The sequence below is a fragment of the Mesoplodon densirostris genome, chromosome 2, assembly GCF_025265405.1.
Source record: "Mesoplodon densirostris isolate mMesDen1 chromosome 2, mMesDen1 primary haplotype, whole genome shotgun sequence".
Lineage (NCBI taxonomy): Eukaryota > Metazoa > Chordata > Mammalia > Artiodactyla > Ziphiidae > Mesoplodon > Mesoplodon densirostris.
In genome coordinates this window covers 25,499,790-25,522,837 of record NC_082662.1, presented here as the reverse complement: position 1 = coordinate 25,522,837, position 23,048 = coordinate 25,499,790, and the positions used below count along the sequence as shown (strand labels likewise).

General features: G+C 39.3%; 1 protein-coding gene and 2 non-coding genes across 15 annotated transcripts in view; all 3 read left to right on the top strand.

Annotated features, from left to right (window-relative positions):
• PUM1 (pumilio RNA binding family member 1) overlaps positions 1-23,048 on the top strand; it is a 130,745-nt gene that overhangs the window by 78,100 nt on the left and 29,597 nt on the right. For 5 of the 13 annotated variants that reach the window (XM_060089340.1, XM_060089336.1, XM_060089329.1 and 2 more), the window contains 7 exons: positions 853-946; positions 2,315-2,431; positions 9,811-9,962; positions 15,227-15,365; positions 16,647-16,790; positions 17,623-17,919; positions 18,995-19,231. In XM_060089340.1, the coding sequence (XP_059945323.1) occupies positions 853-946; positions 2,315-2,431; positions 9,811-9,962; positions 15,227-15,365; positions 16,647-16,790; positions 17,623-17,919; positions 18,995-19,231 (1,180 nt within the window). The remainder of the gene's footprint in view (positions 1-852; positions 947-2,314; positions 2,432-9,810; positions 9,963-15,226; positions 15,366-16,646; positions 16,791-17,622; positions 17,920-18,994; positions 19,232-23,048) is intronic. The other 8 variants (XM_060089341.1, XM_060089337.1, XM_060089332.1 and 5 more) reach the window with 4 other exon arrangements.
• LOC132484770 (small nucleolar RNA SNORD103/SNORD85) lies at positions 7,163-7,245 on the top strand. Its single transcript, XR_009531320.1, has one exon. It is a non-coding gene; the product is annotated as a small nucleolar RNA SNORD103/SNORD85 (small nucleolar RNA).
• On the top strand, positions 15,482-15,558 carry LOC132484768 (small nucleolar RNA SNORD103/SNORD85). Its single transcript, XR_009531319.1, has one exon. It is a non-coding gene; the product is annotated as a small nucleolar RNA SNORD103/SNORD85 (small nucleolar RNA).

Genomic DNA, 23,048 nt, shown 5'->3' with positions numbered 1-23,048 from the left:
TCATATTAAAATGTATGAACATTTTATTCAGTGCTTGGTTCCTAGTTCCTTGCACAGTGCCTAGCAGGTGTTGTTTCATAAATATTTGTAGAATGAATGAAAGAATGAGTGATTGACTTTGTAATAAGAGAGAATCTTGGGATATTCTTGTCAAGACCTTTGAACTCCTTTCCTAGGGAACTTAACAGTGTGCTAGGTCTGAGCTCATAATCCAAGTTTCGTTAGTAGCAGCTATACTTCTGTTGTTTTTTTTTTCTTATGTATAAAAGAGTTGGTATTCTAGGAAACTCAGGAGCCCCCCAGAATTGCACAGTTGTCCAATTTACCCATTATGATAAGCCACTAGTTGAGGAAGGTATCCAATATTATTTCCCCAAGAAGAGGCAGCCAGAGGATGAAATGAATACTCCAAAATGTGAATAGGTGAGAATTAATTCAGAGTGTTTGTGGGGTTCGTAAAAGAACTGAAGGGAGGTAACAGCACTCGGTGCACCGTGGGAAGTCATTTGTAGTATACTCATGTAGTGTTTAAGTTGCTCTGGATCAGGCAGCAACCTCAGACCTGGAATAGCTCTTAGGGCATTTGTATGTAAGTTTGTGGTTCAGGGGACATATAACCTGTGAGTAGTTAGCACACGGGAACTGGGCACACCAAACTGAGGTAAAGCAAGAGAGGGAAAACGGAGCTATGAAGCATCATAGGTACCAAGGGAATGGAGTAGAACATGAGAACATTTTTGTTTAAAGCATCTTGTCTAAACAAGGGTTTATGGAAATTTTTATTCAGAGAGGTTTTAAAATTATTTCACAAGACAGGTTCTCTAACCTCATCATGTCCTTTTCTTCCCTCAGCTGTTCCAAAGACCTAACGCACTTGCTGTCCAACAGTTGACAGCCGCTCAGCAGCAGCAGTACGCGCTGGCAGCTGCGCATCAACCCCACATTGGTAAGTCCTTGAGCCGAAAGCTCCCTTATAGGGGTGGCCCCATTTTAGGATAGCGGCTGCTGTGGAACCCAGCAGAGTGATTGTCAGAGTCCAGACAAACCCCTCAAGGTACAATAAATGGCCTCTTACTCTTGTCCAGTTGTCTTTAGCAACATTCTTGTTTTTCTAGACTCAGCTGATAAGATTTCTTGGTATCCAGTTATTGCTCTGCCTCAGCTGTTTCAGTACTTAAAGTATTTACTGTAGTAGTGACTAGCATCAACTCTGTTGGTAGGTTTGGATGAACTCAAATAACACTAATTTTGTGCTTGTTGGGCTTGTGTAGACTATGGATATATCAATGTCACATCTTATTAAGTAGCAAGTAGTACCTATAAGCCCATTTTCCAAGTAGCATGTATTGAAAATTTTAAAAAGTATTATCATATAATCACTGGTTTTTAAAGTACAGTAGCTTTGCCCTTTTCCTATTGCACTTATTAACGTTTTGATGTGCATATTTTTGTCTTATTGCCTAGACTCCCCGCACCCCTCCCCCACTTTTTTCAGGTCTCTTTGAAACAAAGTGCTATACAAGTAGAAATTTTTTTTTAAATTTCTTAAAATGACACGATTGAATAGATAGAAGATCACCAATCATGGATTGTGGAATGCTGTGGGAGAAAAGACTTGCTTCCAACCTAGGTATACAGGTGACCCTTGAACAACATGGGTTTGGACTGTGCAGGTCCACTTATATTCAGATATTTTTTCAGTAAATGTTCTACAGTACTACTTGATCCTCGGTTGGTTGAATCGTTGATGCAGAAATGTGGCTATGGAGGGCTGACTTTAAAGTTATACATGAATTTTTGGCTGTGTAGGGGTTGGCACCCCTAACCCCTGCTTTGTCAAAGGGCCAACAGTATTAAGTCTAGGCATAAAGACCTTTGCCTGGGTCTTACTTAATTTATACTTGTAGATAGTAGTCTTTATAAATATGCATGCATCTTCTTTGAGGAAAACTGGAAAATTGTTTAAATGGAAATAAATCCTTCTATCCCATTACAAAGTCTTTTAAATTGCTTTATTTTAGCCTGTTATAATGTAATTTTGATAGTCTTTTAGAAATTGTGCTGAATTAAAAACTGCATAGCAGTTTTAATCGTACGTCTTTAGCAAAGGCTAAAAAAAAATAGACGATAGATAGATGTCACTATAATCTTTAGTACAGGGATTATTTTATCTTCTTAAAATTCCTTTTTAGTCTCAACCTATCCTATCTTCTCTTTTTTCTTTTTTTCCTCACCTACAGCCTGGAATGATTAGCCAAACTGTGTAGGTGTTTGGTAGGGCTGCAGTTTTAGTCAAGTTTGTTTTTACTGACAGGTATGTTTTCAGCAGGTTTAGCTCCCGCTGCGTTTGTCCCCAACCCATACATCATCAGTGCTGCGCCCCCAGGGACGGACCCCTACACAGCTGGATTGGCTGCAGCAGCGACACTAGGTGAGACATTCTGCCACACAAGGGATTTTCTCACCTGCTAAAAAGTCATTTTGATGGGCACGCATTCTTTATACTCTTTCACAAATTCACGTCTCCAGTGGAGATTTCTCTCCTGATTTCCAGGACCATCTGTCAGCCAGTTAGACATCTCTGCCTAGCTGTAACGTCAGACGTGAACACATTTAAAGGCAGGTTAATCAGCTACCTCCTGTATAGTTTTTGTTTTTCGTTTTTTTGTTTAAACGTGGTGCAAATGCGTTTAGGCCACTTCCTTTGTAAATTAATTAATTTTTATTTGACATATAGTTCATTTACAATGTTGTGTTACTGTATAGATATTTTTGATCCACTAAGGCACCAGTTGCTCATATATATTTCGGGAATTTCTCCTCTTGCTCAGGTCTTCGTACTACCTCTAGTCTAGCCTAGTCCAGGTCCGTTTAAACTTTACGTAGACTTTTACAGCTGTTCTCTCTTATGTGCTTTCTTTTTAATTAATTAATTAATTAATTAATTAATTTTTGGCCGCATTGGGTCTTTGTTGCTGTGCACGGGCTTTCTCTAGTTGTGGCGAGCGGGGGCTACTCTTCGTTGTGGTGCACTGGCTTCTCATTGAGGTGGCTTCTCTTGTTGCGGAGCATGGGCTCTAGAGCGCACGCTCAGTAGTTGTGGTGCAGGGGCTTAGTTGCTCCGCGGCATGTGGGATCTTCCCGGACCAGGGCTCAAACCCGTGTCCCCTGCATTGGCAGGCGGATTCTTAACCACTGCGCCACGAGGGAAGCCCCTCTCTTACGTATTTTCAATTTTCTTCCTTCCTTCCCCTTCTTCATCCACCTAGATTGTTCAAGAAAACTGTCTCAACCACAAATCTTACCCTTTTATCCTTCTACTTAAACCCTTCATTGATTTCTGTCTTACCCACTCTAATATAGCATACTGCAGTTAATGTCAGTACGGCTGGTCATTCCAAACTACTTGGGTGGTGGTGGTGATGGTGGGTGGTGGGTTGTTCCTTGGAATCAGTGTTTCTAAGGAGCTGCCATGACATTATGAGGATTAGTGAGGATTTGGACGCACTCTGTATAGGGATCTCTCCACGACTATATGGATGTCTCTACATGTGCACCACCTTCTCCCCCTTCAGATTGGCTCCCACTGGCTCATACCGTACATTCTAGCAGTACTAAATTGATTTTAGTTTGCTACACATACCACACTGGTTTAGGCCTCTGCGTCTTTGGACATTATGGTCTTCTTAGTCCTCTAGAGTAAACTCTTTCCCCATTCTTTGCCTGGGAAGCTTCTTAGCTGCTATTGTCACCTCTAGAAAGCCTTCCTTTGCTGACTTTTCCCTATTCTTTCTCTAATCATCACTTTGTATTTATTTGCTTGTGGAGACGTGTACATGACTGGGTTTTCTTCTCCCTTGAGATTGAACTCTTTAAAAGGCAGACACTTTTGTAACTTGACTCTGTGTGGCACAGTAGCTGTCAACATGGTGCGGTCATAAATATATGGTAGATTGAATTCAACGTTAGGACAGACTTAATGTTTTCCAAAGAAAATGTTCTTTGGAGACATCCCCCCAAGTCAGGTTAATTGTGACTAAATATTATTTGTAAGATTTCATATATTTTATAGCATATGATTTGTAATTATGAGCTCAAATGCAGCATAGAATTTCATATTGTTTTCTTTAGAATTGTTCACATTTTGGCATGGGTTGTGATGGGAACATATGTAGTATAATTTCTCTGCCCCTGTTGCCTTTAGGGGAAGTAGAATCTTTGCTAATTACCGTTAATATTTATTGAACCCTTATTAACTATTTGCCAGTGAGTGCTTTTCATTCATATGAATTGTTGGATGATGGCTTTTCAGATTAGGAATTTGGGGCTCAGAGAGCTGTCTTGCTTGAGGTCACACAATTTATATATTTAGCCTCTACTTTTCCCTCCAGCTTTATTGAGATATAATTGACAGACAAAATTGTAATGTATTTAGAGTACACAGCATTAATATATGTATACATTGTGAAAGCATTCCCTCCATTGAGTTAACTAATATATCTATAATATCCCATATTTACCTTGTTTTATTTGTGCAAAATTTTTTAATTTTTGTTTTAAAATTTTTGTATATTTTTAAATTGAAGTACAGTTGATTTATAATGTTGTATTAATTTCTGCTATACAGCAAAGTGATTCAGTTATACATATATACAGTCTTTTAAAAAATATTTTATTTATTAAAGTTTTTGTTTTGTGTTTTTGATGACCTTTTTAAAAAAAATTAATTAATTAATTAATTTATGGCTGTGTTGGGTCTTTGTTACTGTGCGAGGGCTTTCTCTAGTTGCGGCGAGCGGGGGCCACTCTTCATCGCGGTGCATGGCCCTCTCACTGTCGCGGCCTCTCTTGTTGTGGAGCACAGGCTCCAGACGCGCAGGCTCAGTAGTTGTGGCTCACGGGCCTAGTTGCTCCGCGGCATGTGGGATCTTCCCAGACCAGGGCTCGAACCCGTGTCCCCTGAATTGGCAGGCAGATTCTCAACCACTGCGCCACCAGGGAAGCCTGATGTGGACCATTTTTAAAGTCTTTACTGAATTTGTTACAGTATTGCTTCTGTCTTATGTTTTGGTTTTTTGGCCTTGAGGCATGTGGGATCTTAGCTCCCTGACCGGGGATCAAACCTACACCCCTTGCATTAGAAGATGAAGTCTTAACCACTGGACCGCCAGGGAAGTCCCTAAAATTCTTTCCTAGTATGGTTTATCACAGGATATTGACTATAGTTCCCTGTGCTATACAGTAGGACCTCATTGTTTATTCATTCTATATATAATGGTTTGCATCTGCTAATTCCAAACTGCCAATCCATCCCTCCCCACTGGCACCCCCCCAACGCGCGCGCGCACACACACAGGCACACACGTCTGTTTTCTGTTTCTGTTTCGTAGATAGGCTCATTTGTGTCATATTTTAGATTCCACACATAAGTGATATCATATGGTATTTGTCTTTCTCTTTTTGACTTATTTCACTTAGTATGATAATCTCTAGGTCCATCCATGGTGCTGCATATGGCATTATTTCATTCTTTTTTATGGCTGAGTAGTATTCCATTGTATATATGTACCACGTCTTCTTTATCCATTTATCTGTCGATGGACATTTAGGTTGTTTCCATGTCTTGGCTATTGTGAATAGTGCTGTTAGGAACATAGGGGTACGTGTATCTTTTTGAATTGTAGTTTTGTCTGGATATATGCCCAGGAGTGGAATCGCTGGATCATATGGCAACTCTATTTTTAGTTTTTTGAGAAACCTCCATACTGTTTTCCAGAGTGCCTGCACCAACTTAAATTCCCACCAACGATGTAGGAGGGTTCACTTTTCTCCACACCCTCTCCAGCATTTGTTATTTGTGGACTTTTTAATGATGGCCATTCTGATCGGTATGAGATGGTGCCTCATTGTTGTTTTGATTTGCACTTCTCTAATAATTAGTAATGTTGAGCATCTTTGCATGTGCCTGTTGGCCATCTGTATTTCTTCTTTGGAGAAATGTCTCTTCAGGTCTTCTGCCCATTTTTCTATTGGTTTGTTTGTTTTTTGTTGCTGTTGTTGAGTTGTATGAGCTGTTTGTATATTTTGAAAATTAAGCCCTTGTCAGTCTCATCATTTGCAAATATTTTCTTCTAGGCTGTAGGTTGTCTTTTTGTTTAGTTTATGGTTTCCTTTGCTGTACAAAAGCTTGTAAGGTTTTTTTTTGTTGTTGTTGTTAATATTTACTTATTTATTTGGCTGCATTGGGTCTTAGTTGCGGCATGTGGGGTCTTTAGTTGTGGCATGTGGAATCTAGTTCCCTAACCAGGGATGGAACTGGGGCCCCCTGCATTGGGAGCATGGAGTCTTAGCCTCTGGCCTACCAGGGAAGTCCACAAAAGCTTGTAAGTTTGATTAGGTCCCATTTGTTTATTTTTGTTTCTATTGCCTTGGAAGACTAACCTAAGAAAAGATTGGTATGATTTATGTCAGAGAATGTTTTGCCTATGTTCTCTTCCAGGAGTTTTATGGTGTCATGTCTTACATTTAAGTCTTTAAGCCATTTTGAGTTTATTTTTGAGTATGGTGTGACTGTGTTCTAACTTCATTGATTTACATGTGGCTGTCCAGCTTTCTCAACACCACTTGCTGAAGAGACTGTCTTGTTTCCACTGTATATTTTTGCCTCCTTTGTTGAAGATTAATTGACTGTAGGTGTGTGTGTTTATTTCTAGGTTCTCTCTTGTGTTCCATTGATCCATATGTCTGTTTTTGTGCCAGTGCCACACTGTTTCAATTACTGTTGTATCTTCGTAATATTGTCTGAAGTTTGGCTGGGTTATGCCTCCTGCTTGGTTCTTTTTTCTCAGGATTGCTTTGGCAATTCTGGGTCTTCTGTGGTTCCATATAATTTTTAGGATTATTTGTTCCAGTTCTGTGAAGAATGTCATGGGTAATTTGATAGGGATCGCGTTAATTCTGTAGATTGCTTTGGGTAGTAGGGGTCACACAATTTATATGTTGTAGAGTTCGGGTTTGAGCCAGATCTAGCTCAAAGCCTATGCGTGCACTTCACTGTAGTATACAATGTCTGTGTTATCCTGAATTGTCTTCTCTGTACTTTCTTTCCTCTGCAAACTTTCCTCTACTAACTTACTATATGTTATTTGAAACAAAGAACTAGTCTTAGGGATGACACACTTGTCCTCACTGAGGTCATAGTTTGGTGATGAGAATCTTGCTTTTGTACTTATCAGCTGAGCCAGACTGAAAATGACTTAAGGGCTTTCACAGAGAGCCAGAACTGTTAACTACCCAAACTGTGAAACTGCATATTCTTGTGGAGTGTTAATCACACAGGAATTGAAGCAGGCATCCTGAGGAGCCAAGCCCAATTAATGATGCACCCTGAGCTCTTTTCCTAAACTCTGTATCATGAACCACATGACCAAGGAAAGTAGTAGAAATGCCAGTTGAGAAAACTTAAAGGACAGTGCAGTTGTTTATTGTAACAGCATTCTGTGCACAGTAGAGGTTTGCTTTTGTTGACTCTTGGGGGAGCCTTGGGACTGTCACTGCAGGTTGCACCCCAACCTTTAACAACAGATGTGACAACACCCTAACATCTGTTACACCCATTTTGCAGGTGAGGAAACTAAGACACAGGTAGTCTTCATTGTGTTCTTTTTCACTCTTTCTTTAACTGTCCCAAGACCACCCCACTTTATAAACAATAGTCAGCTGAGTTTGGGGGCTCACCACTGTCTCCTACTTGGAGGTATCGTTTTTAGACTATTCAGATGCCTACATGTTTAAAATTTTTTAGCCCATTTGTTTATTATTAAAAAATACCTCATTTTGTAGCATAGTTTTTCTAAGCAGCACCTTCATTTTGAACCATTTTGCCCTGTGTTTGACAGTGGGCACCTTTATGAACAGAGCTTCCTGATCTCGGCTAAGACCACAGATACAGAAAATACTGAATTAGAAATGTCAGAGTAATATTGGACAGTGATATAATTTGACTTATTTGTGTTTTAGAACTTAATGGGGAAACAAAAAACATGTACCAATTTATTTTGACTTAATGAAGTACATATTTCTACAGGGTTGGCTACTATGTCAGAATGGATATATTTGAAACAGCTTTATGGAACTTCACTGAAAAGTGCAGTAATTATTTAATCAGGTTGCAAATATTTGAAACTCTGTGCTTTAACTAAGCAGGTTCTTATTAGAGATGTGTTCCAGCAGATGTGAGAAGCTGGCTTTTTTTTTTTTTTTTTTTTTTTTTTTTTTGCTGTACGCGGGCCTCTCACTGCTGTGGCCTCTCCCGTTGCGGAGCACAGGCTCCGGACACACAGGCTCCGCGGCCATGGCTCGCGGGCCCAGCCGCTCCGCGGCATGTGGGATCTTCCGGGATCGGGGCACGAACCCGCATCCCCTGCATCGGCAGGCGGACTCTCAACCACTGCGCCACCAGGGAAGCCCGGGAAGCTGGCTTTGAGCCCTTGTCTTAGTTGGCAAATAAGCCTTGGTGTTTCTTGCCACCAGCTTCAGAAAATTCTGTGGTTTAGAGTTCTGCCCCTCCCAGGTTGCTTTCTGCATAGCTCTGTTACTTCTCTGTTGCATGTTCTGTTTGGCAGAGACTGCAGCTGTAGCTTGTTTCCAAAGAGGGCGAACAGATTATTTAGGCTAAAGCAGAATGCTTAGTTGTTGTTGTTGTTTTTAAATAAATTTATTTATTTATTTTATGGCTGTGTTGGGTCTTTGTTGCTGTGCGCGGGCTTCTCATTGTCGTGGGTTCTCTTGTTGTGGAGCACAGGCTTTAGGCGCGCAGGCTTCAGTAGTTGTGGCACGTGGGCTCAGTAGTTGTGGCTTGTGGGCTCTAGAGCGCAGGCTCAGTAGTTGTGGCACACGGTCTTAGTTGCTCCGCGGCATGTGGGATCTTCCCAGACCAGGGCTCGAACCCGTGTCCCCTGCATTGGCAGGCAGATTCTTAACCACTGTGCCACCAGGGAAGCCCAGAATGCTTAGTTTTGTATAGAATACTCAGGTCTGTAAGAAGTCAAGGTGTTAACATTTTTTATTTCTGCTTGTTTTCAGCTTTGACAAATTTGAATTTCATATACCAATGTCTGGATGTAGTTGTGCTGAATGCTTTTTTGTGACATTAGAAATAGGAAAACCAAGCCTCTTAGAAATTGAGCCGTGGAGGTTCAGTGGCATGTTTGGGCTTTGTTAGACAGCTGATGGATTTTCATGCTTCTGGAGTTAATGAAGCACCAAGATCCCTGTCCCTATCAGTCACCTCAGGTGGTATGTTTGGGCTTTGTTAGACAGCTGATGGATTTTCATGCTTCTGGAGTTAATGAAGCACCAAGATCCCTGTCCCTATCAGTCACCTCAGGTGCCATCCTTACCACTGAAAGCAGGGTACAACTTAATCTTTTGCTGTGTTCCATCACTTCAAGCACACAAACTCTACATTTATCTCCCTTCTTGAGCAAGGCCAATTCCTCCATCTGTTCTTACACATACCCCTTCCATCTTCTATCACTTATGCTCTCTTTCAGTATCTCCAATGCTTGGTCCTTCACTAGCTTCTTCCTCTAGGCCTAGAGTATATTACTGTCTTTAGAAGACTTTGGTGTGGGGATCATGTATGATATTTTCTGTTTTTTAAAAATAGAATTCATGAGTAGCTAGAATGAATCAATATCTTAAGTTAATATTTTACAGTAGTGTCTGCTGAGTCAGGTGTTGTCTTTGGAAACTGAGATGATTGTTAATAGTCTAAACTTTTCTTACCTTTCTCTTGCTATTTTTTAGGCCCGGCTGTGGTCCCTCACCAGTATTATGGAGTTACTCCTTGGGGAGTCTACCCTGCCAGCCTTTTCCAGCAGCAAGCTGCTGCCGCTGCCGCAGCAACAAATTCTGCGAATCAACAGACCACCCCACAGGCTCAGCAAGGGCAGCAGCAGGTAAATGCAAACAAAATTTATACCACCTAAATGCGAATATTAGTTATTGTATATAGTTAAAAGGTAGTGTTGTCCCTGATAGAGAAATTGTGAATGGTGAATGGGTGAGTTCCCTTGTGTGGTATCTGAGTTCATGCTCAGACTTGACTGTGCTTTACTGAACGTCTTTTACGTATCAGGTCCTTGTTCATTGTGACTAGTTGAGATCATGGTATTACGTATCATGTAATACTGCTTAGAGGATTTTCCAGTTAAGTGTGGCAAAGTGAGTATTCATACTGATAGTGAAGTTTTCTTTCTTTGATACTGTAGTTACTTTCTAAGCACCATTCTCTGATCACTTCTGGCTCTCTCTTTAAGTAGTTTGCTACCAAAGGGGAAATACTAGTTCTTCAGATTGCTTATTTATAGCATCAATTAAAAAAAATTGAAGTAAGTTGATTTACAATGTTGTATTAGTTTCAGGTGTACAGCAGAGTGATTCATTTATACCTACATATATACATACATATGTATATTTGTGTGTGTATGTATATGTATTCTTTCTCATATTCTTTTCCATTATAGGTTATTATAAGATATTGAATATAGTTCCCTGTATTATTCAGTAGATCCTTGTTGTTTATTATATATATAGTAACATCTGTTGAATTGGACATAAATCTTATACCTATTTTATCTCTTTTAACTTAGAGTAAGCTTTTTAACCAAGATGAGAAAGGATAGTTAATTGCAATACTAAGTGTCTTTTTATATTAGATAGGCCATTTTCTCTTGCTTACTAGAATAACACCTATTTATTGCTGAAAATTGTGGTGAATTGGATTACTTGAAGGAAAAAAAATCCCCTAAATTCTCCTGTCAGAAAAAAAGCAATATAAATGTTTGGTATCTGTCATTCCAGCCTTACTATTTAATTAATTTCCTATAAAATTGGGATTATGCTGTCCACATGGCTTTGCATCTTGTTATACTCTTCCATGTTATTTAATGTTTTTAAATCTATTAAAGAGTATCTCATTTATTTTGACCAGTCCATTATTATTTATGTTATATTTATATAACTAAGTTATAACTATAACTTAACCATATTTTGGTGTTATAAATAAAATTAATATTCTTTGCATAAGTCCATGATTATTTCCATGGAATAAAGCCCTAGAAATGGAGTTTTTTCCCCAAGCAAATAAAGTGAACACTTAGGCTTTTGATAAGCATGGTTAAATTAAAGCTGTCTTTTGAGGAAAAACACCAGCTCATATATGTACATATGATAATGATCCAAACAAGAATCCTTTGCTTTTTATCAGTTTTAATAAGAGAGTGTATGTTTAAATTTTTAGATTTTACAAGTTTATAGGAAAAACACAGGTCTTGAAATTCTAGCTAGTTTATTCTGGGTCAGTATTTTTTTTTTTTTTTACATCTTTATTGGAGTATAGTTGCTTTACAATGGTGTGTTAGTTTCTACTTTATAACAAAGTGAATCAGTTATACCTATACGTATGTTCCCATATCTATTCCTTCTTGCGTCTCCCTCCCTCCCACCCTCCCTATCCCACCCCTCTAGGTGGTCACAAAGCACCGAGCTGATCTCCCTGTGCTATGCGGCTGCTTCCCACTAGCTATCTATTTTATGTTTGGTAGTGTATATATGTCCATGCTTCTCTCTCGCTTTGTCACAGCCTACCCTTCACCCTCCCCATATCCTCAAGTCCATTCTCTAGTAGGTCTGGGTCAGTATTTTTATAGTCAGATTTTTTTTGTAAGTTAATGCATGATTTTCTTTGCAATAGATACAATTCTAGTACCACGTGCATAGGGAATTCAGCAGATAATTTGTTGACAGAATGGGTGATCCCTGTTAATAAATTTCTTAGCTATTCTTTGTGGATAGTTGGTATATATCAAGTGATGATCTTTGTGTTTAAATGGCTGCCAAATCATGGATTTAGAAGACTGAAGTAATTGCTGTGTTTAAAATTTGCTCTAATAGAGTGAATAAGAAAAATAGTAATAAGTACTTCTTATTGGAAGTTTTTTGTTTAAAGCTAAGTGCTCTACATATAATTTCTTTTATTCTGATAAGTAGATTATATGACTTCCCAGCATAAGATTAAGGAAATGGAATTTGTGTGCCCAGGATCACACACCTATTAAGGTGCTAAGCTTTGAACCTGGGACTTCCCTGGTGGCGCAGTGGTTAAGAATCCGCCTGCCAATGCAGGGGACACGGGTTCGAGCCCTGGTTGGGGAAGATCCCACATGCCACAGAGCAACTAAGCCTGTGCGCCACAACTACTGAGGCCCGTGCGCCTACAGCCCATGCTCCGCAGCAAGAGAAGCCACTGCAATGAGAAGCCCGCGCACCACAACAAAGAGTAGCTCCCGCCCTCTGCAACTAGAGGCAACAAAGACCCAATGCAGCCAAAAATAAATTTAAAAAAAGAAGAAGATTTGAACCCAAGTCTGTAAGTTCACAACTTGTTACGTCTTCTGACCATAGTGATAGAAAGCCTGAGATCTGGTCTTTGTTCTACCACTAACTGGTTGCAACTAGGGCAAGTTGCATGATTTCTCTGAATATATCCTTAGCTGTAAAATGGGCATGATAATCATGTACATTATTTCAGAGTTTTCTGTCATCCACAATAACAAACCTTACTATGAAAAAGTTATTATTATTAACATTACCATTTAACAAGTAGCCATATTTTAGTTCCAGTGATATTTTTGCCAGTTTCTGGCGTCAGGTGTTTCAGGAAAATACGATATTCTTGGTGAACTTTTTTGGTCATAGTCATTGAAATGAGAGGTTCTTTTTAAACTTTGCTTTCGGCCTTTTGGCCTTTACGTTTTATCAGAAAGCATTTGTTATGTTCTTCTAGGCATGCTAACTCTTCCAAATGTAATTGGTGAAACTTTCAGTAGAGTCAGTGACATCCTGGCCACTTCATCTTCCTTCTGATTTCTTTTTCATTTTTTTTGAAGGTTCCTTTGACACCTGATTAAAAAAACTGTTATTCTCTATTTCAAAATGTTTGTTAAAGAAAAAATCCTGGATATTAGGTTGAACCCAGGCACAGGTGGTGGCTTGGTGTTGGATGTTGCATTTTGAGAGAGAAAAGTTTAGAATGGCTTCTGAACTTTCTAGATTAGGGGAGACTGTATAGATGATGATTCTACCAAGCATGATGAACTGTAGAAGGATGAATGATTATTAATGAAAATATCTCCATTGAGCATCTACTTGCTTATTACATTTTAAATGCTGTGTTTAAATCAGTACCTTTGAAAAGAAATTTGAATTTAACACCTTTTGCATCATGAAGATAGGTAGTAATCTAACTCCTAGGATAGTGTTTTCCAAGTAGATATTCAGTCATTTTTGTTGATTTAATTGTATATAAAATTTTACTTGTGGAATTTTACATATTTGTTTCCATAAAATTCAGGCTTGACATTTATTTATGAAATTAAAATATGAATATTGGCAGCTGACTTAAGAACTTTGATTTATTGTCAAGGGTACCACACAGATTTCTAGAGAGTTGACAAAAAGGAAACACATTGCTCTCCTGATTGTAAAATAGGACTCAGTAGTCTGGACTACCCCTTTCTTCAGGCACCTTGTCCATTTCCCTGTCCTCTGATGTTTCACACAACTCCTAACCAAACATAAGCCTAATTCATTCTGCCCTATGAAAAGGATGTTTTCATTGATTTTTTTCTTTTTTTTTTAAGTTCTTGAACTATTAGTATTTGCCATATCTCTGTACCTGCTGTTTACTTTTCCTAGAGTGAGAGCTCTTCTGGATTATTGGTTAGGCATCTTCTACAAACTCCCACCTGTGCAGCCTCCCTTGAGTCTTCTATCTATATAGATTGAAGCACTCCTTCTGTTGTAAAGTCCATTAGATTCTTTGGTTCACAAACAGGAATGAATTGCCTAATATTTTGATAGGAATTAACTATTGGTTATTGATTATCTCTTGGGTACTAGGCATTGTGCCTTGCAGACATTAATTCTAATATTTCCTACAAATCTGCATGATCAGCTGTTACTCTCATTATTTTTACAGATAAAGAAATAAGAAAGTTTGGGTAAATTAAGTGTCTGCACATCTCTTCTTGCCAATATGGACAGTGTTGGTCATTTAAAATACTCATTTAATAAATATTTGATTGTCGTGTTTCTCTTTTACATTTTTTACCAAATGCTACCAAGAAAAATCTGTGCACGGGTTCTTGATTACATGTGTAACTTTTATAAGTAGCAGAGTGATATTGAAAATGATCTGATAAGAACTTTGCCTTTGAAAACATTGCAAAATGCATAAACTTTGGTAATTTTAGCCTTGGTATTGGGTTTTGCATTTTTACTTACTGGTATAGATAGATCTTTTGGAATAGATTCTTCAGAGCATTCAGAATAAGAATGATTATCAGCATCTTACTACCTGTGTTTCATAAAAAGAAAAGTAGATCCTTTATCACAGTGACAGAGCTAGTATTCTGTGCGGAAATGTCAGTGTTCTTGACTAATACTCATATCCATTTAGATTGCTGTGCATTTGTGGTATTTATGAGAGGAAGAATAGAAACGGTCAAGTCAGAAGCCTCCTAAATCAAACCTGTTGATTTCATTTGGGGCCATTTGGGCCCTGATAAATGGGAATAGTGTTATAGGGTAGAGAAAATGTTCTCACACTCCATAAAGAAAGTTTAGGGGGTGTGTGTGTGTGTGTGTGTTTGTGTGTGTGTGTGTGTGTTTTGATACAGATATTATAACTTAATGATGTGGGTAAATTACCCTTTTTTATCATATCTAAACCCCTCCTCCACTCCATCATACTCTTTTTTTCACCCACTTTTTAATTATTGTAGAGTTACTGTCTAGCTCTCATTCGCTGGAATAAAAGCTCCAGTTGGGCAGGAGCTTTGTGTGTCTTGTTCATTGCTTTATCTACATTACCTGCCAGATGTTAGGCATTAAGTATTTGATTAATGAATGAATGATCACTTTTGTATGCTTTTGGCTTCTTATAAAGGTAATATGTTTAAACTAAGAATGGTAGAATGAAATTTCACTGTATGAAATGCTGTTAATGGATTTTTTTAATCCTAACAGCCATGCCATATAAAACCATTATCAGAAAAATGGTTTACAACCATCAGTTTTAAAGTTGATCCAACTTAAGCATGTGGTGGGTCTTAGATGTTTCCAGTGAAAAGAAAGTAGTTGATTTATTTCTGTCTCCCAGGTTCTCCGTGGAGGAGCCAGCCAGCGTCCTTTGACCCCAAATCAGAACCAGCAGGGACAGCAAGCAGATCCACTAGTGGCAGCTGCAGCAGTGAATTCTGCCCTTGCTTTTGGACAAGGACTGGCTGCAGGCATGCCAGGTGAGGCTGCATTGTTGTTCCTCATCATTTGAGGGTGAAAAAGCCTGCTTATTGGGGGAGATTCAGAAGAGAATGGGCAGTACTTCTGGCTTGCTTAGGCTTGTCATCATTTGGCGACTGGCGAGGATGACATACACTTGCCCTCACTTAGACCATAGTTCGTTGATGAGAGCACCTAGTGTTCTGAGCCAGTCTCAGTCTTAAATGTTGGAGATATGTGAACCTCCACACATAGCTTGGAGTATGCTATTTTCCTCTGGTGTTGATCTGTTTTCTCCCTCTGTGTTAAGAGTGGAAAGAGTGGCCAGACTGCATCAGCATCACTCCAAGGCTGATGTCTTTGAATAGTATTATTAGGAAGACATTCCTAGTATTCCTTGATAGTGTCCTCCTTACATTTTTAGGATTTCTCTCAAACCAACAGTAGAGGTGCTTTGTAGCTGTCTATCTGTGATTGATATATATCCTGAATATATGTTATTCGTAGCTCACTGTTTCCTGGTCTTATTCTTTGCATGGATTGCATGTAGTCTGAGGTTATTCCTTTGAAACAGGTCCTTCTGAGACCTCAGTATAAGTTTATGGGTTCTTACTGACCATGGCACATCCCTAAATGAACCGATCTATTTATGAATTCACTGAGTTACTTGAACTTGCATCATGCATGTTGTTAATTACTAAGCATTTATGTTTTATTACGAAGTCACCTGTAATTTCTCTTATGGCTCAATAGGATTTGAAGATTCCATCTCATAGAATATGGAAAGACCCTGTTAATTGAAGCCTGTCTAGGTTTTTCCTGCTAACTTGTAGGGTATTTGTGCTTAGATTATGTGGTATGAAAGTTCTTTGATTGTTGGAATCATTTGTACCTACTGTTAACTTATATAGTCAAGAAAACATAAAAAAAATTGTCAGTGTCTGGTTGCTGGTGATAACTGTGGTTAGCACTTTGAAGAGCACAGGTATTCCCTGTCCCACCGAATTCCCTAACACTTGGTGGATAATACATAACACTACCCCTTATTGTGCCAGGTAGCATGTTACATCTTTCACACTCATCTTTTAATCTTAACAAGAACTTTGTGAGGCTTGTATTATTATTATCCTCATGAGGATACCCTGAGATTCAGGGTTTTACAGCTACCTTAAGTGGCGAAGCCAGGATCCCAGTGCTGAGTTTGTAACTATCTATCAATAAGATATGCTGGTGCCCAGGAGACATTTGTTAGATTCATATGTACTTATCTGTTTCATGTGTACGTAACTTAATATTCTCAGGTTATCCAGTCTTGGCTCCTGCTGCTTACTATGACCAAACCGGTGCCCTTGTGGTGAATGCAGGAGCGAGAAACGGCCTCGGAGCTCCTGTTCGACTTGTAGCTCCTGCCCCAGTCATCATTAGCTCCTCAGCCGCACAAGCAGGTGAGCTTACGTCTTAGTAGACTCACTCAGATCTAAAAGGGGCAAGGGATGATATTCTTAAACTGTGTTGAAATATACTTTGACATTCTCAGTGTAGGAATTCTACCCTGTAATTTTTCAAAGAGAGAATCAGAAGCAGCAAGTGACCTCAATAGATTCTGATTCTGTTGACAGCATGTACCAGCTGGTTAGCAGCAAGGACCTGCTCTACTGTGAGCATAGGAAGTTGGATTACTCATACAAAATGGCACTGTTGGCAGAAGTCCAAGGCTAATTTCACTTCATATCGTGAAATTCATATCGTTATTTTAAGATGATGTGGTATTTGTTTTGTTTTTGTTTTCTGCTTGAGGGGGTGGGGCAATAGGTTTTTATTTTAAGTCACATATATTATAAATTTGGGAGCAACAGCGGGGACATCTAGGGGAGAGCAACATGCTCAAGTGTCCTAGGAATTTGAGGAACTTCAGTATTTGGTTCTGGAAAAAAATGTCCTTAATGTAGATACTTGTAGAACTTGAGATTTTAGGAAGTAGTTGTATTTGAAATGAGTACTTTTTGATATCCATTTGTATTTTAAACTATAGCCTCTTTAGAGCTGTCAATACAGTGAACTTGGCTTCGATGGTTTTGACTTTGAATTGAAAGTAGAAATAGAAAATAGAAGCTTCAGATGAAGGGATCAAAGACAGATTTGTATAGTTCTTTACAAGGTTTGTGTCTGCTTTGAAAAAATATGGCAACATTAAAAGGTTTTCAAAAGGATAACAATGTAGTTTGGAAATGTGGCCAATCTCTTTCATAGCCAAATGGTTTGCTTTCTTCTACATAGCTGTTGCAGCGGCTGCAGCTTCAGCAAATGGAGCAGCCGGTGGTCTTGCTGGAACAACAAATGGACCATTTCGCCCTTTAGGAACTCAGCAGCCTCAACCCCAGCCCCAGCAGCAGCCCAGTAACAACCTGGCATCCAGCTCTTTCTATGGCAACAACTCTCTGAGCAGCAATTCACAGAGCAGCTCCCTCTTCTCCCAGGGCTCTGCCCAGCCTGCCAACACATCCTTGGGATTTGGAAGTAGCAGTTCTCTCGGCGCCACTCTGGGATCAGCCCTTGGAGGGTTTGGAACAGCAGGTAGAAATCAGACTGATGTGCTGTTGAAACTGAATTTTAATTATTTTTACAATCTTTATGGAACACTGACAATGCATGGAACCCTGGACAGATACCACAGGCAGATCTGGACCGAGCCCCGTGGGAACCCAGCTGTTCCACATGTGTTTGAGATAATGGACTTTTCAAGTTACACATTTGGGGCCTATTTCAGGTTTACACTCACGTTGCTACTTATTTATACTCTCAAAGTCCGTGTGTTTCAAGGATTAGAAAATCCTTGAGGATTTTTGCAGGCATTGGGAAGAATGTGGAGGGAATTATACAAATGTGGATGTTAAGAACCAAGGGAGGAGGACTTACCAAAGATCATAGGGTAGTGTACTCCACAATCTGCAGGCCTTGAAGAGTCATGAGTTTTCTCCAGTCTCTTGAGAAGAATTAAGGTGGATATTATGGAAAAGTGGGAGGAAGGAATTAAACTGAGATATTTTAAATGTTTTGATGGGAGAAAAAAGCAGGAAAGTAGTGAGGTAAACAATGGGATAATTGCAGTGTTTGTAAAACAATGTGATCTCAAAACAGAAGGGTTTATTTGAGAGAAAGTGTCTTAAGTTGGAGCTGGGGGCTAGCAATAACTCTTGATTGAGCCCTTTGAGAAACCAGGCTTTCGTATGTAAGTCTTGGGTAGTGGGGCAGTACCCCATTCACAAATCTTTTTTCTACTCCATTTTTCTACTAGAACCTTTGGGTTGATGAAAGGCATTCTTTCTAGCCCATTTTCTTTCACCTTTCTCATAACTTATGTGGCCATCAGAGGATTTTAACCCACCCTCACCCCCATAATATGAGACACAAAAGGAAGGAAAATTTAGCATACGTGTGATGGTTTGAAAAAGAGTTTCATGTTAACCTGAGCCATGTCCTCTTTATTACTTTACCTGCCCTTAGAACTGCCACATGAACAGTTAGGCTGTCTCTGCTGACAAATTTGCGGTGGTAAGGAGTCTGGATCAAAGTGTTAGGAACAGGTCACTGGGCTTGTTCTTCGAAGAACAGGCCTGTTCTTATCTGCATTGTTTTAATTCCATTTTAGTTGCAAACTCCAACACTGGCAGTGGCTCCCGCCGTGACTCCCTGACTGGCAGCAGTGACCTTTATAAGAGGACATCGAGCAGCTTGACCCCCATTGGACACAGTTTTTATAACGGCCTTAGCTTTTCCTCCTCTCCTGGACCCGTGGGCATGCCTCTCCCTAGTCAGGGACCAGGACATTCACAGACACCACCTCCTTCCCTCTCTTCACATGGATCCTCTTCAAGCTTAAACCTGGGTAAGAACCATTACTCTAACACCACCTTGAACTCTAGAAATCTCTTGCCACTGATGACATTAGAAGTACTTTGCATAAGCAAAGGACAGTCCCTTTATCCTAAGACGTGTCCTGGGTGTTCTGTGCCTTCCTGAAGGTACCTCATGTTCTTTAGGCTGTACCTAGATAGCACAGCAGTTTGGGATTTATTCAAGTTTGGGCGCCTCCCCTGTATATTCACTTCAGCTTTAGTATGAACATCTTTGGCTACATGTGAGAATCTTTCAGTATAAACACAGTACAGATTCATTTTAAGTAAAGCTGGAAAATAGAGACAAAGAGTGTATTAACCTCGTATCACCACTGAAATATCACCACAATTAATACTTAGCCTTGTTTTTCAGACTCCCCTCCCCTCCCCCATGTATATGTTTAATATCTTACTTTCTCACATAAAGCATTTTGTTTTAAAATTTTTTGTCAGATTCTTTAAAAAAATTTGTATATACATTCTTAAACTACGTAGTATGCTAATGAGTATAGATGTATATTTCCCAGTTATATGTTTAGCTTGTTATTTGTGTGGGGTTTAAAAAAATGTTACCATTTAGATCCTGGAAAATGAGGAGGGAGAAGAGGATACTAAGCAGACAGTTGTAAGAATGAAAAGAAACTTGTATTAACAATTTGGGTGGCAAATGTTTAAATCTTTCAAGAGATGGAAGATGATGGTACACACTCCCTTCCTCTAGTTATTTATCGAGTTTGGATTTTGAAGTACTGATTTATTTCTTAGATGGGGAAAGTTGAGGCGTAGAAGTACAGTGACCATATAATTTATCATGCAACCCAGGATGCTTCTGAGAGTTAATGGGGTTGCTGTTAATAATTACTCTGTGATGACAGGCCTGAATCAGTACTGTCCTGGGAAATACCATGTATGACCACTTTGCTGGAAGATTCTGGTTTTTAAAATCTTCTATTTATTATTATTATTTTTAAATGAAAATTTTATTTTTTAGAGCAGTTTTACACTCATAGCAAAATTGAGGGGAGAGTACAGAGGTTTCCCTCACACCCTCTGACCCACACATGCATAGCTTCTCCCATTATCAACATCCCCCACTAGAGTGGTACCTTGGTTACAATTGATGAACCTACATTGATACATCGTTATCATCCAAAGTCCATAGCTTACATGGACCTTTTTTTGTTTTTAGCTGGCAAGATTAAAAGTGGCTTTCTGGACTCAGAAATGAGGACTGACTAAAAATGAATAGTGTACTTTTATTTGGAAGGACAAAGACTGGGAAATGATTATAAAAATCAAAAAAAGTCTTGAAGGGGACAGGATAATATAGTTATTATTCTAGAACTGAGTGCTGTCTCTGAGTTTGAGAGATGAGTTTTAAGGCAGAACTATGTATGTATGTATGTATGTACATAGACATGTGAGAGAGAGAGTGTATGTGTGTATCCTGAGATTTCACATGATAAGAACTGTAGTTGTAAAGCTCACCATCTCATGTTGTATATGGACATTACTTAAGAAAAGTTGTAGGGACGTTTCAGATTGGTAAGTCCATATTGGATAGATAAGGAATAGGGTGTATTGCACAACAGTGTTTCCTTGTGACAGGATGCCTGGCTTTAAAGAATGAGGGTTAATGCAGACTTAAAAAAGGGAGATGAAAGTCCCAGTCTAGCATGTAGATGGAAGGTACTAACATTTATAAAATAGCTATTAGTGGCTACTATGAACGGTTTTGGGTGCTGTACATATCACTCTGGAAGATATGGTATTATGTCTATGATACAGAAGTGAGGAAACTGAGTTAAATATCTTGCTAGGTCTTCTCATATCTGAACGGATTTAGAGTCAAAACCTTTTTGACTCCAAAGCATGCAATGTCAGTGTATATTCTGTCACATAATGTGCCCAGGATAGCTTTTAAACCAGTGCATTATCAGATCCAGAAATCTTACCCTTTTAATTCCTTGGTTTAAACATTTGAACTGTGTCAACATATACTGAGTAGTAAACAAATTAAATCTGCAAAAAGTTTTTTGTGAAGAGCCAGATAGTAGATATTTTAGGCTTGCAGGTCAGATGGTCTATGTAGTCAGTGTTCAGCTTTGCTATAGAAGTGTGAAAGCAGCCACAGGCAAAATGTAAAAGAATGTGCAGCTATCTTTCAATAAAACTTTATTTACAGAAATAGGTGGCAGGCCGGATTTGTCCTGTGGACTGTATCAACCTCTGAACCAAATGCTATGGCTCTTGGTGTTTGAAAATGGAGCTGGAAACATTACTTGCATGCATGGTGCCTTTCCTCTTTCCAATATGTCAACAATTTAATAAAATACTTCCTTCTCCTTAATTTACATTTCCCCTGTGGAGAAGGAACTAACTATTGGTGCGAGTTATTTCTTATTTTAATGACTCTTGCTGTCTGCCTGGTTTTATTTTTAACATACCTTACCTTAAAATTTTTTTTACTTTGTTTAAGCACTTTAGATGTATGTGTTTCCATTGGACTTACATTGCTGCATGTACCACGTTAATCATAATGCCATTCCTGAGAAACTTTGTGTCTTGATTGGTAGTGCTTTGCCTCAGCTCAGTCTGTTTCCTTGAGAAAAGGGTTCATGTATGCTTTAGTCTTAACTATTACAAAGTGATCACCTCAATAAGTCTATTTACCATTTGTCACCAAGGAAATGTAACATTTCTTTACCAAATATACATTGGGCCATTCCTAATATAGCTTCTACTGTTAATACTACACTACTGCCACCGGCTGTCAGTTCTTGGATCACTAACAACCATACTAAATAAGCATTCATTCATTGTGTTCATTCATTATGTTAAACACTCAAGTAACTCTGCTCTACACAGGGAAACTTAAACTCAGCATGGTTTAATGACTTTCATGATACCCCATAGCTAGTAAGTGTTTGAGTGCACACTCCAGCCTATATCTCTGTTATCCCAGTGTGGATCTTTTCTCCATGATATCATTTTCACACTTCCTCCCAGTAGACAGACACGTGTTAGGGTACTCTAAAAAAACATCAGTGCCTGCATAGTTATTTTTCTCATTACTTATTCAACAATCACTTGTTGGGTGCCTACTATAGACTCTTCAATGCTTTTTTCATTACTTGTTTAAAGATCAAACTATGAATTTATTTTTGGCTGTGTTGGGTCTTTGTTGCTGCACACGGCCTTTTCTCTAGTTGCAGCAAGCGGGGGCTACTCTTCGTTGTGGTGCATGGGCTTCTCGTTGTGGCTCGTGGGCTCTAGAGAGCAGGCTCAGTAGTTGTGGCACATGGGCTTATTTGCTATGCGGCATGAGGGATCTTCCCAGACCAGGGCTTGAACCCGTGTCCCCTGCATTGGCAGGCAGATCCTTAACCACTGCACCACCAGGGAAGTCCCCAAACTTCTGTTTTTAAAAAACAACTTTAGGGCCTCCCTGGTGGCGCAGTGGTTAAGAGTCCGCCTGCCGATGCAGGGGATACGGGTTCGTGCCCCGGTCTGGGAGGATCCCATATGCCGCGGAGCGGCTGGGCCCGTGAGCCATGGCCGCTGGGCCTGCGCATCCGGAGCCTGTGCTCCGCAACGGGAGAGGCCACAACAGTGAGAGGCCCACATACCGCAAAAAGGAAAAAAAAAAAAAAACCAACTTTATTGAGTTGTATCTTACATATCATGAAATTTACCCATTTCAAGTGTACAATTCAATGATTTTTAGTAACTTTCTGTATTGTGCAATCATTAGCATAAGCCAGTTTGGTAATATTTTCATCCCCTCTGTAAGATTCCTCTTGACCA